The sequence below is a fragment of the Malurus melanocephalus genome, unplaced genomic scaffold (genome assembly GCF_030028575.1).
Source record: "Malurus melanocephalus ecotype Western Australia unplaced genomic scaffold, MMel_1.1 scaffold_28, whole genome shotgun sequence".
Classification (NCBI taxonomy): Eukaryota; Metazoa; Chordata; class Aves; order Passeriformes; family Maluridae; genus Malurus; species Malurus melanocephalus.
In genome coordinates, this window is record NW_026623260.1 from 2332206 (window position 1) to 2346888 (window position 14683).

Genomic DNA, 14683 nt, shown 5'->3' on the forward strand with positions numbered 1-14683 from the left:
ACCTACTTCATTTGAGCCCTAATATGCAAATGCTGTAATTTAACGGGATGGTGAAGTTGATTTTCATGTTAACTTAATTACTTTGATTTATGAAGGGCTGGGATGTAGACAYGGCTCCATCCTCACCCACCTCCCACCCTCACCCCTCTGTGGTCCTGCTGACCTGCCGCCTCTCTTCCCTTTTCTTCCCTTGGCTCAGTCCTCTCTTCCCTTCTTCCCAAGTTTAGTGTTTTATTAGCTGCCTTTAAGTGGACATAAGTCCTCGCGACAATCGCATGATGCGGAGGACAAATTCCCCGTCCTGCCTTGTTTAATCGTGCCTGGATAATGGATGTATAATTGACTCATTTGAATGCTTTTGCCTACAGGAGTGCAGAGCATTAAATGTTTGATTGCCTTAATTTCCAAACAGATCATTATCCCCTTCTTACCCGCTCTTAATAAACACTTTATGAGGATTTTTTTTTGTAAAGGAAAAAAATCTCCACTCCTCGTACTTCTCTGAAGTGATAAACTCTAATTAAGTCTAATATTTAAAAATATGGTAATGGTGACTTGTTTGAATAAGTGGCCTGCATTTCCATAATTTCATTATTACGTAAAACACGCTAATTATTTGAAGTGTGCTTATTACTAAAAGAGAAATCTCCTTCTAATAAAGATGAAATTGGCTTTTTTCCCTGTATTGCTGTGCACGCCGCTCCCCTTCTCTCCCGGACGGTGAGTGGCCACAGCCGGGAGCGGGGTGATGGCAGCATTCGCTTTGTTTGCTCAGGGAAGGCTGCCAGCCAGGGATGCTGGCTGTGCAGGGACAGGCACAGAGGCTGAAGGACAAACTGATGTYTCTGTGCACCTTGTGTCACCCTCGGCCCCAGGAACATCGGTGCCCTTTAGGCTCATGGGCTCCAGGAGTTGTCGGGAATGTTGCAAAAGGGCTCAGCCCTGCTGCCCGTTCTCTCCAGCAGGGATGGCACAGCTGTCATGGTTTCCCTACATGGCATTGTCTGTGCCCGGCTATCCAGCAGCCTCTGGGGCTGGAAGGTGTCTAAGCAGCCAGGTGTCYTGCAGTGCAGAGACCACAGCCACCCAGCTCTGCCAGCATGGTGGGCGCATGATGGGAAGAGTGGTTCCCARTGCAGAGCACAGGAGGAAACATCCTGTCTCCCATAGGGTGACAGTAACCAGCCTGGGTGGAGGGGAAGCAGGTGGCCAAGGCAGCAGGTTGACCATCAGGACTGGTGCCCTTTTGCTGCACTTCCTACTGACCTGGGAACTGTCAGAGATGGGCCCAGAGATGGGCTCCAGTGTCCCTGCTGGGGTAAACTGGATTTGGAAGTCTCACTGATCCCCGTGTGCAGGGGGTGGGACAGGCATTCCATCCCCCTGGCACAGAGACAGCAACAGGTTGAGGGAGGATGAGTATGAATTGTGTCCGACCCTTCTTCAGAGCCTGTGCAGGCGCTCTGTGGCGGGGCAGGCGGRGAGGCACTGGGATGAAGTCAATATAAAACTAATTTTCTTTTCTTCGTGAAGAAATGAGGTGTGTGGCAGTAACGTAATTGCAGATAATGAGGTAAGTTATTCTTAATATTCTGCACGTCGCTGTCAGCTCCACCTAATATACCTGCTGGCTGTGTGGGGCACGGAGAGCCCCTTGCCCCATGYGCAGGATTATGAGGCCATTAATTTGTGAGCAGCTCAGCAGGACCATCCCTGGCATCCCCGTGGATCCCTGCGAGCTGGGAGCTCTTGGCTCTGCCATGTCCTTGTCACCACTATGGCTGGCAACCCAGTGTCCAGCAAATCATGGTGGGGATGGAGTCAGATCAGACACCAACTCCCTCCTGGCTCCAGTAGCGACAGGGTGAGCAACACAAGAGCCTGGCTCTGTGTGYTGGGAAAATGCTGTCACTCTCTGTCCCTGACAGTGACATTCCTGCTCACAGCGAGCAGCACCGCCCGCTGTGGGGACACAGCATCCAGGCTCCCATTCATGATTGCTGGGGACGCCAGCAGCAGTGCCAGACTGCATGAGGTCCATACGGCTCCCGCTGGTCACAAGGCCACCTGCTGTCACCTGGGGTCGGCGGTGGGGAGGCTCCAGGCGGCRGTGGCCGGGCGGCCCTGTTTCCGCTTTGCAGAGAGCTGTTATACAAAGGCAGCAGTGATATTATTCATTAACAGTAATCTGCCATTAGAACATTGACAAATGGCCCCTCGGTGCCTGAGCATCAGTTCTTGTACAGCCCATAAAGCATGGGGACAGCTTAAATATGGACCTGCTCAGCTYGGGCCGGGGGTGATCCGTCTTCCCRGCCGTAGCACAGGTGCKGTGGGGTTGCCTCCAAATGAGCGTGTTTGGGGGGGCCCTGCAGTCCCTGRCCACCCACAGCCCACTGGGGCAGCTGCTCAGATGGAAAACTCCCTCCTTGCTCCAGGAGCATCTCGGCCCAGCGCATGGGTTGGGCAGCGCTCGGCTCCCTGAGCCCTCAAGGTGGAAGTGTCCGTGTGGTTTGGTCTGTGGGGACATGGGAGAAATGCTGGCAGGGCAGCACAGCAACACACATAGGGATATGGCCCCTGCCCTTCTCCCCAGTGCCTGGGCTGGCTGTGGAGGTGATGCTCTCCTGGACTGAGCTTTGCAGCTCCTGGCAGTCCGATCCCGCAGCACAGACTCCTGGTGATGGAATCCTTGAGCTCATCCTGGATTCGCAGTGGTGCCGCTGTGCGGTGGCTGGCAGGCGGGCACGCAGCAGACAGCCCAGTGCCACAGGCTGGGAGCTTTCTGCCTTCATCCCAGCAGAGGAGTGCAATAGGAATATCTGTGCCACCCCAAGGACAAGGGCAGCCAGTGATGCTGAATGGCCACAAACTCCAGCCCCAGCTAAGGGAGTGTCCTGCTGCCCTTTGCATGTGCAGGTGTCACTGTCCTTGGCTGTCACCACAGCGAGAGCTTGGCAGGACGTGGAGAGAGCTGAAATGAGGGTCTCGAAGCACTGTGGTGTCACAGTGGGTAATGCTCAAACATGGGGGCTAAGCCAGCCAGGGCGAGGGGAGGCTGCGGTGTCACATCACCCTGCACTGCACCGGCAGCTGGATCAAAGCAGGGTCCCAGAGGCAGCCAGCCCCTCAGGGCAAGCTCGACCCCAGCTGTTCTGGGCCACTGCACAGGGACACCGGACATTGCTCGGAAGCGGCACCGCAAGGTGAGGGGCAGGGAGACAGTGCAGAGCCACCGCACTGTTTGCAGGAGGCAGGATAACCCCAGGCTGACCCCTTTCACACACACCGCACAACACCCCTAAATCAATTGCATCTTATTATTACAATATCAATATACAATATTCCTACAATAACACCATTGATTTTCTACTCAGAGGCTGCACCTAAGTCTGTTTTAAAGAGGAGGGAGTTAATAGTGCCCTCATTAAAAATCTATAGATTACCCCCCACCCCAAAAAAAAGAAAAAGCAGTTTATATTCATTAGGGCTATTGAATATAAAGTAATATGTTTGTGTAGGACATTGGAGTAATGTGATAATCCGTCCGCATATCAGGGAGAAATCCACTTAGCAACCCTGTCAGCTTGACAAGAAAAATGTGCCCATAAAGTCGGGAATACATTGAGGGAGTGAGCGGGAGGAGAGCGGGGGCGCGCGTGCGTGTGCGCGCCCGTGCAGAGCCGTGCTGGCCGTCAGCGTGGGACCCCTTCACCCCATCGCCCTGCTCAGCCTTGGCACACAGGTGGGCACCCCCCGAGGTGTCTGGCACTGGGACACGCCAGGTGTGCTGGGACAGGGATCGAGATGAGGGGGCTCTGCAGCCTGCCAGCCTCCGAGCCCCAGGCAGAGTCACCAGATGGGACAGACTGGTGAGTGCCAGCCTGAGCGCTGGGACAGCACTGCCACAGCCTTGTGCCCCCAGGGAGAGCTGGGCTGGGTGGGGGCAATAGGGTGGGCAAAGCTGCGTGTGCTCTCCTGCTAGCCTCAGACTCGGCTTGTCCCCTGCCCCGTGGTCACCTTTGCAATGGATTAAGCACTGAAAAGCAGCAGAGCAATCCCAGTCGCGCTCTCTTAGGCTGTCAATTGCCATTTTTGTAATAGAAATTCTTTTCACAAGGTAACGACGGCCAGATTTAGAGGATTTCATATTGCTAATAATTCCCCAAACAGCCATCTGACTGTGTTGTTTTAAAAGCCGCTTAGTTTTTTGCTTTGGAGTTTATGAAAATCTCCCACTCTAATATCCCGAGAGCCAGCCTATAATTGTGTTATTAAATCAATCGGAGCGGATTACATTGTAAAATCAATAGATGGCTGTAATTGCATATTAGAAAGTTGTTCTGCTGTTGTTGATTTTTTTTTACATGGATAATTATAATAAGCATGTTTACCTTAGCACTGATTTGGAATGAGTCTCACTAAATGACTTATGATGAGGTTGGCACACTCGCTGCCAGCGTCCATGGCATCGTTTGGGACAGCAAGGACAGTGCTGGTGGCATGGACACATGGGTGGCAGTGACCCAACAGGGTCCCACCGGCTTTCCAGGGTGGCAGCCCAGAGTTGAGGGTGTCTCCCAGCACCAGCTCCCAGCAATAGAGCACACTGTGGTTTTGGGGAGGTGGATGACAGTGTGCAGGAAGCAGACAGCAGTCCCAGAGGGTGTGCCCAGGGACAAGCTTGGGAGTCCCAGGAGGTGCCATGGGGTCTCGCTGCCAGTCTGGCAACTCCCCAGGTCTTTGTGCAGTTTCCCCTCAGCAATATTGAGCAATAGTCAAGCCCGGTGCKCACTCCAGCTCAGGGCAATGCTGCAGGCTCTGAGGTTGGCAGTGGCACACCTGGGCCTGTGCTTTCACATCCAGACTGTTCACCTGCCACCCACCTGCCACAGCTCCAGGATTTCCTTTGCTGTTACTTTTTGGGGGTACCAGGCCAGGGCTGGCTGGGTGAGGGTACTCTGGCCAGACAATTGCACTTCTCTTACCTCAGCTTCCCGAGCTTTCGAGCCACTTGTTACCCTGTTAGATCCCACTGGCGTCTGGCTCCAAGGACTGAGGGCTTTCCAGGGGGCTGAGTTATCTGGGGGATGAGATGGAGCAGGAGATCCTAAGGACAGTGAGGGGCTCACTTGAGTGTGTACAGGTGACAGCTGTAGGAGCTGGCATTGTGGCTTGGGTGGGCAGGACACCTGTCACCTTCAGAGGCCTTATGCAGCCATCAGTGTCACCTTGGGCAGCAGAGAAGACAAAGGCACAGACAGATGGCTCATCTCTGCCCCCGTGACAGCCAGTGGGCTCGGGACACCCCTCCTCTGTTGGGCTGTCCTCATGCCCACTGCTGTCCCCTGTCTGGCACACCAGTGAGGGGAAGGGGTGCCCTGGGAGGGGGCTTGGGGGACACTCAGGAGGCACATGGCTCTGATGGGGATATTACCTCTTTCACTGCTGACCATTAGCCAGGACGGTCCCTGGCAGCTCATGGCAGCCCCTCAGGGAGCTGCATTTGGGGAAAGTCCTGAACTTCCAACAGACGCTGGGGGACAGGTGATGGCTTTGCCAGCGGGTCACTGGGCACAGCAGGGCTGGGCAGCACTGCTGGTCTGTCGGGGAGCATCCAGGAGGCTGGGCAGCCCCATCCCCAGGCAGGTGCCTGGCAGCAGGGCAGCRCTGCCCGGCTGCGGGGGGCCCTCAATCCAGCACGCGGCACTGTCAGCAGGCAGCCTGCTGTCTCCTAGACAGTGAAATATGGCCACAATTAGCCCGGATACAGTTCAATTATGATAAACAGCGTTTGCACCCTTTAAGCTGTGATTAAAAGGCCTCCTCCCGTTGATAGAGAGACCTAATTTCACATTATTATCGCTGTAGCTTGATTATAAAGCACTCCCTGGATTTACAGTTGGGAGATGGATGTGGAGGCTTCTTTATCATTTACACATCAGTAATGATGCAGCCTTCCCTCCACCACAACATCCATCCAGCAGCGGCGGGGAGAGGGGGGCTCTGCCTGCACCCCCCTCCCGGGGCACCCTCTCCCCGTGTCAGCCGGGCCCCGCTGCCACACGCAAGTGGGCAAAGTCACCCTTACGGTAACAGCTTGATAAATGGGCGGGCGGTAATGAAATGGAGACATCAAGGCGTGGGGCGAGGAAGAAAGAGTGGTAATCGGAACGAGTGGAGCTGTCCCGAAACGGAGGGGAGCGGGAAGAAGGATCGCCTCTGCGCCGTGTGCTGTCAAGGGAGAAATTACACATTTACTCTTGCTTTTTCTTAAGGAGACGGCCCTCATAGATCAAAACATGGATTTACAAGCCAATTTTCAACATGAAATATAGACACTAGGAATCAATTTAAGCCCAGCTTCTATTTTAGCAAACGGTGCCTGAGTTTAGTCCCAGGTAAATAACGCCAGAGCCTTCCCCCTTCCCATTTGGCTGCTCTGTGACKGCCTGGCACCGGGTGTGGCTGTGGCTTCCCATCCCGGCCACCTGACACTTGTCACCCTCTGGTCAGTGGCATAGGGCAGCACCATGAGGTGGCTCTGGTGGGGRTATGGATGACCCTGACCTCCAGGTCCTGGCCATGAATCCATCTCAGCACACCACTAGGTCATACCAGGATGCAGGTGGCCAGTGCTGGGAGCTGGGAACTCTGCAATCACCCCCATATCACTGCAAGGTCCTTGGGACAGTGCTTGGATTTATGGGGACAGAGGCCCAGTATGGGATTTGAAACTTGTCCCAACCACTCTTGTTTAGATCGTGCTTCTAACCAACATCTCTGTGCTTTCTCCTTAGATGACTGCAAGAACATCGCCAACATCATGAAGACACTGGCCCATAGAGGCTTCATCTTCAAGCAGACCTCCAAACCCTTTTGATCCCCGAGGCAAGCCAGGCAAGGGCTGCATGCGCCCGGCGCCGGCGAGGCGGGGAGGACGGGCTCCAGCATTAAAAATAACCGGCAACCGAGGCCAGAGGAACCGACACAAAAAAATCTCAATTTCAGCTGTTAACTCCAGTAGAGGTTGTATATATGGGAAGGCAAATCTGTGTAGACCTGATGTGACTCCCTCTCTGGGCTGCTCCGGACATTATGCCATGCTAGCGGACAGCCGCGTAGGGCGCTTGCACCACATTTTAGACTTGTAGTTCGTTCTTTTTCTTTGGCTCCTGATTTCCGTCCCTCCCTCCATATCCCACCCCGTCCTCCCTCTCCCACCCCGTAGCCAGAGCATCCCCCATCTCCACCCTGGCATGGGCCGTACCCACCTTCCCTTCTTCTTTCTCTTCTCTGGTTTTGTTTTCAGGCCTCCACGGCTGCTGCAGCGATGCCGGTGTATGCCTGCGCTCAGGCAGCACTCATGAAAGCTCAGCGTGTCGAGACGGCCCCTCGCCCTCCCTGCCAGCCCCCCCTGCCTCTCCCCTGAGCGCCTTTTCCCCTTTTTGAGTCAACACTAACCCCTCTCTGACTCCTGTATGTGACAAATGCGATCCGTCTCTTTATGTTCAAGGTGAAGTGCCTGTATTTTCCGCTGCAGAGCCCCTGGCAGCCCCACCGTGGGCTGTGGGGCCCCGGAGGGCTCCCTTCAGTGGGGCAGGGGCCCAGCGGGCGGGCGGGCGGCAGGAGGGAGGTGACAGCGTCCGCATGGAGCCCCGTCCGGTCCCCGCTGCGTCTGCTCGTGCCTCTTGCGGGGCTGGGTGGGATGCCCAGCCCTGCCCCGTCCCYGCCGATCAATTCCAGCTCCATGGGGGACAGGCCCGCCACGGCACCGCGTCCGTGTCCGGTGGTGGACGTGCCAGCGCGCGCTGGCCCCCGGCCCACAGGTACCTGAGCAGGGGAGCTGCAAATCGCCCCGGGCCCCTSAGCGCGCTCCCCGCCAACCTCCCTCGGTTCCGAGCTGAGGCTCAGCCCCCCACGTGCCCACGTGCTGTGCCCCTCGCAGGTCCCCGCGGACGCTCAGCAGCAGCTGGCTTGTTGCCTGAGAGAGTTGCCGAGCACATCCCCTCCGGCTGGGTGGGCTCCCGGCTGGCCAGGGCGGTTGGGGGGAGCCGTGGGGCGGGCTGAGGGCGCATGTCCTCTCAGTGTCACCCAGCCCCAGCACCCTGCTGAATGGAGCCCTCATCCGGGCACTGACCTGCAGGGAGGCTGCAGCCCCGGGCCCATGCGTGCATGGCCTGGAGCGAAGCCGGTGACGGCAGCCAGAAGGGCAATACAGGCACTGAACTTGGCGGTACATGACTGCATGGTGTGTGGTGTTCCAGTTAAACCAACCGATAATGCAACCCCAGCATTTTCATTGTCTAGTTATTCCAATCCTTGCTGTAAATGTGCCACATGAATAAAGTTTGGGGGTAAAGGAGCCCGGGCTGTGCCCATGCATGTGCAAGTTTGTATGGGGGGCAGGGGTGTGCCGTCTGGGTACATGGGAGGAGGGTTCTCCCAGGGGTATGGCATGTCCATGCTCCCCAAAGAAAGCAGGGGGTTTGGCTGTGAAAGAGCATTCAAGGTTCCTTCCCACCCTGGAGCATCTCAGCTACAGAATGGAGCCAGCACTATGTGCTCTGCTCTGGGCACTGGGGYACCCACCCTGCCCCAGCCAGCAGAGCCAGCACCAATGCAGCATCGTGGGGTGAGGAGCTACCACCACATCCAGGTGCCCAAGGAACCCTGGGTGACAGGGACACAGGAATCAGCTAGCACCAAGGGGGCAGCAGCTTCCAGAGGGAAGGGGCAGTCCAGCCCACTTGCTCCATGCAAAGGTCAGTGGGGTTTTACAAGTTCCTTCTCTGCAGCCCCTGATCAGCTTTATTGACCCATTTTCGATGGAGTTGTCTAATTAGTTTTTTATGAAAACTAAGAACTTGGCCTTTGCCCTCTACTCCTGCAGGCAAGAATGTGRCTCGGAGGACATTGTCACGGTGGATCGATGGCCAGTTACACTTGAAAGACAGGCGGAGGGGACACAGGGTGGGCAGGGGGGCAGCAGCCCAGAGTGGGGTGCCCACTGCGAGCAGCACATGAACCCAAACTCCCATTGCGATGCCTCAGCCCCTCCAAGGCCCTGCAAAACATGAGACACAGGGACCAGGGGCCACTCCCACCACAGAATGAAACCTTGGGCAGAGCAGTAGAAGAAGGAACTGTCCTGGGGACACCACTACTGCTKCCAGCAGGGGCAGCCTCTTGCCCAGGCAAGGCAGCACTTGCAAGTGTCGGGTATGCAAGAGTTGCTGAAGAGAGCAGCTACACAAGGGCTGGGCACCTGGGATGCTGGAAGGCGCTCTCCAGCCTGGTGTGGGCAGCACAGGAACAGCCTGGAGCAGGACATGATAGCCCCAAAGGCAGCAGGGGTGAGGCAATGCCAGCTGTCACCTGGGGATTGAGGCAGACAGGTTCAGGGATGGCCACCGAGAGCCAGCAGCTCCCAATCAGGACAGTGGCACCCAGCCTRCCTGGGACCGGGGGCAGAGGTGGGACAGCCCCTGTCCTGTTCCCTAGGGGCTCCAGGACAGCCAGCACTGCTCCTCCTCCTCACCTGCACTGGGTGCTCACAGCTTCTTCACCTTGACAGAGGAGCAGGAGGCCAACTCCCTTCACTTMCTCCGCTCCAAAAGGGAAATGGAAAAGAAAAGAAAATCCAGGAAGAGCGGCAGCGGCAGAGGCTGGCGCTGCAGTGGCACAGTGACTGCAGGGAGGTCCCTGCCTTGCCCAGCCCCGCAGCCCTCCCCTGTCCCCGCAGGCCTGCAGAGCCACTGCCCCAGCCGGCAAGAGCCCGGGGGATGGAGAAGGCAGCRCGGAGCCGCTCTCCGGAAGGAGCCGGGCCGGTCCATCCCTGCTCCTGCAGCCCCCCGGCCCCGCACGCGTCCGCTCCCGGCGGCAGAGCACATCGTGGGAGGCCCCGCTGCCTCCCCTGGCGGGAAGCGGCCCCCAGTTCCCGCCGGGCAGACGGCAAACAGAGCATGGAATTTGCACGGCTAAAAGTTAAATACAACACACACACGGATTTCGTCAGAGGCCCTGGCACCGCTGCCTTTGCAGGATCCGATTAACGGGGAAATAAAAGGGCCAGAGAACCCACACAGCAGAGTGAGCAGATGCCCTATAAAAATCAAATACAGGGTAATCAAGGGGACCGAAAGGTACATTTAAAAAAACAAAAACCCACCCTGGAAACAAAGGAGCTGGGCTTTGTGGCTTTCCTGGGAGGGCTACGGAATTAATGGGGAAGAGCACATGTGTTTGATAATCTTTATATGGCAAAAGACCCATCTTTCAAATATGTCACAAATTCATATTAATCACCTTCCTATTGCCTTCCGTGGCACAGCTATTCCAGTTGCCTCGGGCAAAATTGGGAACTGTCTGGTTAAAAAAAATGTTTTACATTATAATTTACAAGAGCTTACAAGTCTAGTTTCTTTTAATGGAAAGAACGATTAAAAAAAAGAGAAGAATATATATACACCCTGGTATATATACACTATATATATTAAAATATATATATATAAAAGACAGATATTGTAACTCCATCTGGAAAGAGAGAATGTTTGATCTTAACAATGTAACTTCTAGCTTTCAAACAGGCTCAGAAAACAAGAAGTCAGCAGGAGTTCAGATAAAGGAAGCTTAAAAGTCAAATAATTCTGACTCTGAACCCGAGACTTCTTAGACTCAAGGTCCTTTCCTTTACCCATTAATGGGCTGACTTGTGAGCTCAGGAACAAAGTGCTGCAATGTGAGGATTTCTGAGAGTCACTCATTACAGATCACTGAGTGGAGTCTGAGTTGCGGAAATCAAAGGATCCAATCTGGAGTAACTGGCTGAACTTCTGCTTGGAACTAATTTGTTCCGAGTTCGGCTCACCTTTCACCTCCCGAAGGCCCCGAGTAAAGTCCCTACCAGGGTCAGCCTCAAACAGCACTGGGGGGATCCCAGCTCGGCTTTAATGGTCAGCAATGGGCACTGCAGCCCCTGGGAGAGGCTGGACAGGCAGCCAGGGTAGGAGAGAAGTGGTGGGCACAGCAGGACAGGAGAGTGCTGGGCTTCCCACTGCCCCATGGGCTCTGAGACAGACGCCTCTCCCAGCCTGGCCAACACACCCTGCTGACATGTCCCCCGTGCCCACTGCTGGCCAAGGGGATGGTGGCAGACAGCTGTTGACAAATCCAGTATCTCAAAAGACCCTGGTGTGCCTTTGCCCATTCATTCCAGTTCCTGGAAAGGAATCCAGACATGTCAGGCAGGGCTCAGGGTCAGGACTCCCTAGTCCTATTCCAACATCTGGAGCAAGATACTTCTCTCCAGGGAAACAAATCTGGCTTCAGGGGAGCAGCTGGTTTGGAGGCTGAACTAATCCATGCTTAATCCAACATACAGAGTGCCATGGACAGGCAGTGCTAGACAGCACAAAGGGATTCTCCAACTCAGAGGAATTTRAAGAGGGGACATTAAATGATTCCCACAAAGGCCCTGGCAGCTCAGTGGCAAAGCACAGGCTTGAACTCRGGAGTTCCAGGCTGGCATGGCAGGGTTAAACTGCTGCAGCAGGACAAGGACTGGTGTCACCCCCAAGCACCCACGGCTGCAGCAGGTGAGGGAAGGAATGRCCACCACAAAGCACTGCTGTGCTCCAGAGCTGCTTGTTTCCACATTGCTGCCCTGCTGCCAGCGCCCTGGGGCAGGGGCAGAGCACTGGGCTCCCACAGGCTGCTTCCTCTGCACCATGTCCTGGCCCCGCTGACTCCTGTGCTGTCCCCACCAGGGCCTGGGACACCTYGGGGCCATTGCTGTGCAGGGTGGGGACACATGCATGCACCCCACCAGCCATCCCCCTTCTCAGCGCTCACCGAGCTCAGAGAGGCAAATTTCAGCCATGATGTTGGACAAGAGTCACTGCAGCTTGTGCTTCTGCTGGCTCCGGGCAGGGCAGGGAGCATCACCAGGACATGAGCTCTACTCAGCTCATCCTATCCTTGGAAAAGCTGGCTGTGGGCTGCAGGGTGTTGATCTCTCCCACCACCACATTGCCCAACAACCGCAAGAATGGTTCAGGGCGAGCACAGTGCCAGGCCCTGCCTGACTCTCCAAACATATCTGAACCAGGCAGAACATGGTACAGCAGCCCCAATCTCCTCCTCTCCAAAATACCCCTCCAGCTGGGATGTAATTTTCCCCCCCCCCACAAAAGGTAGCAAAAAATGGTCACAGTGTGAATGTGCTTGACCTTTTGTCTTGGACTAATCTAATTGTGTCGTCTTTGTGTAATCAGCCGGTAAAGGTCAGTGCTGTATTTAACATGGGGGCCCTTTAGGTACTGAATTTGCCTTGCAGTGAATTAACTTGATTATATTTCTTTCAAATATGTCAGAGACCAGGTCAGTTTAACCCTCTCTGTACTGCCTAGGCCCACGCCTTTGTTTCCAATTCCAGGAGATGGCACTGAGGAACAATGTGGTCAGAAACACACGAGTGGGCTCCCTCCTCCTGCAGTCATGGCCACCACMACCACCTCTCCCACCTTCCCAACAAGCCAAGTCTCAAGGGAGACCAAGTGTGCTGTAAATCAGCTCAAAAAGTTTGCAAACCAGGACACTCCGGACCGCAGGGAGGGAGGGGTGAGATTCCAGATTGAATGCAGTAGGGAAAAAAATAATAATTCAGAAGACTCCTTTACAAACATGAACCTGTCTCAGTGGAACTCTTCCTTACGACTCAACATTGTCACAATCAAATAGGACATTACTCAAGTCCAGGTTAACGTGTCGCCTCTGCCATTGACAGATAAGGTGTTCTCAATATCCTGCAATACATTATACATTTCAGAAAGTAAAGGTCTGTGCCGCTACCAGGGGCAGTGTGTCTGAGGCGTCRGGGATGCCACGGTGTGGAGATGGGCAGCTTTCATCAGGCAGTTCAGCTCAGCTGTGCCAGGGGACTGCACAGAGGGGAAAGCAGCCTCAGCTGATCCCCAGGCTTACCCTTGGCCCTGAGGCAGTGGTGAGGGGCTGGGCAGCCTGCCCTCCTGGAGGCAGGGAGGAGAGGCCGGTGATTTGCATCCTGCAGAGGTACATGCACAGGGCATTGCCACAGGGCTCTCACTGAAAGAAGCCCTAGGCCTGGCTTTTCTTTCTTGGCACTGGAAGTAGGGTATAAAAACCCTCCTTTGCTCATCAAACACCTCTCTCCTTCCCAAGCCTCCTGCTCCAGGCAGGGCTACTGCTTGACTCCAGGGTCTTGGGCAGGTCATGTCTCATCACCTCAAGACTGCTTTCCCCACGTGCTTCCCTCTGCTGAGCAACCCTTACGGGGCTGTGTTAGGAGGGAAAATGCCTCAGGCCTGCAGCTGCACTGTTGCTGCCTTAGAACAAGCTCTCATCAGCCAAAGCCTCGMTGCTTTGGTCCACGGTGGCACCCACGCCAAGCCATCTGCCTGCATGCAGGATGTAAAAAGCCCTGCTGACCCCACCTGTAGCACCAAGAACACTGTCCAGCACAGGAGACAAGCCCAGAGAGCAGCACTGGGACTTGGGGGGGAACAGGCGTGTTCTGCTCCCTTGGACGCGCATGCCTGGAAGGAGAGCAGGGCAGCATCCCCAGCGCTTGTCAGGGCATCTGCGTCGGAGACCTGAGTGCGCCCTGTTCTGCCCCCCCGACCTTCCTTCTCACCGAGTTGGGGGTCAGTGGTGCTCCTACTACATCAATGATCTGGTCCTTGGTATCTCCYTTGCCCTCCTCGATGCCGAGCCCTGTCTGGCCATCTGGATGGGCACCTTCCACGCTGAGGGGGCCGATGCTCCCCGCTTTGGCCAGGGCCTCGTAGCGGTGCCGCAGCATCTGCAGCTCGTACTCGCAGTTGGCAAAGGCTTGTTTCAGCTCGTACAGCAGCACCAGGTCACTCCGCAGCTCGTTGAACATCTGCACAATCTCCTCTGTGGGCATAGGGTTGAGATCTAGGGAGAAAAACACCCCCTGTTAAACACCCAGATCTACAACCCTACARTGAAAAATCTCTAAAWAGGTCTCRGCTTCTCTTTCATTCCCACAGATAYACCAAGAGCCTCGCTCCAATCACATGGATCAGTAGTACTTGGTATCCCTATGCCTGACATTTGAGGCTGTCCTTTGCTTCTAGCCAATGACTAAGGGTGAATCTGCAAAGTCCAGGACTCAGGAACTGAATGATGATGGAAGACCAGATGACTGAACCTTGCTACCCACCAGGACACATGAAGGGAGCTCTGACAGAGAGACTGGATCCACACTGCTGAAGAGGAAGGAAGAGCTCCTGCTGTTCCYTACCCCTTCACCAACAAGGGGTAGAAAGGCTGAGCTCCCTTGCCTCTCTTACTGCTCCTCCCAGGGTAGATCCAAGGCAGAGAACTGCTCTACTGCTGTGACCTGTTTGTAGCAGGAATCACCTCTCCACACCTTGCATTCTGCTGCACCCCACCATACACACACAGAGCCAGGAAGAGCTGCAAGCTCTGCAGAAGGAAAGGAATGAAGCTCTGCATGTTTGCCCTGATACACAGCAGTGGCCCCAGTCTGCAGGGCTGACCATATAACCCCTTCCTGCCAGCACTGTATTCACCCCTACAAAGCCCAGGTGTGGTTTTGCACTCCAAGGCACAGCAGGGCAGGAGCACCAGGAAACCCTCAAGATATGTGCGTTCTCTG

At 55.2% G+C, this 14683-nt stretch overlaps 2 protein-coding genes across 2 annotated transcripts in view; one reads left to right on the forward strand and one right to left on the reverse strand.

Moving 5' to 3' along the window:
• ERI3 (ERI1 exoribonuclease family member 3) overlaps positions 1–8365 on the forward strand; it is a 117701-nt gene extending 109336 nt beyond the window's left edge. Inside the window, exon 7 of the mRNA XM_057390616.1 lies at positions 6801–8365. Coding sequence (XP_057246599.1) covers positions 6801–6883 — 83 coding nt within the window. The 3' untranslated portion in view covers positions 6884–8365. The remainder of the gene's footprint in view (positions 1–6800) is intronic.
• Positions 8366–9606: 1241 nt separating this feature from the next.
• Positions 9607–14683, reverse strand: part of DMAP1 (DNA methyltransferase 1 associated protein 1) — a 31830-nt gene continuing 26753 nt past the window's right edge. The window contains exon 9 of the mRNA XM_057390615.1: positions 9607–13956. Within this exon, the coding sequence (XP_057246598.1) occupies positions 13610–13956 (347 nt within the window). The 3' untranslated portion in view covers positions 9607–13609. The remainder of the gene's footprint in view (positions 13957–14683) is intronic.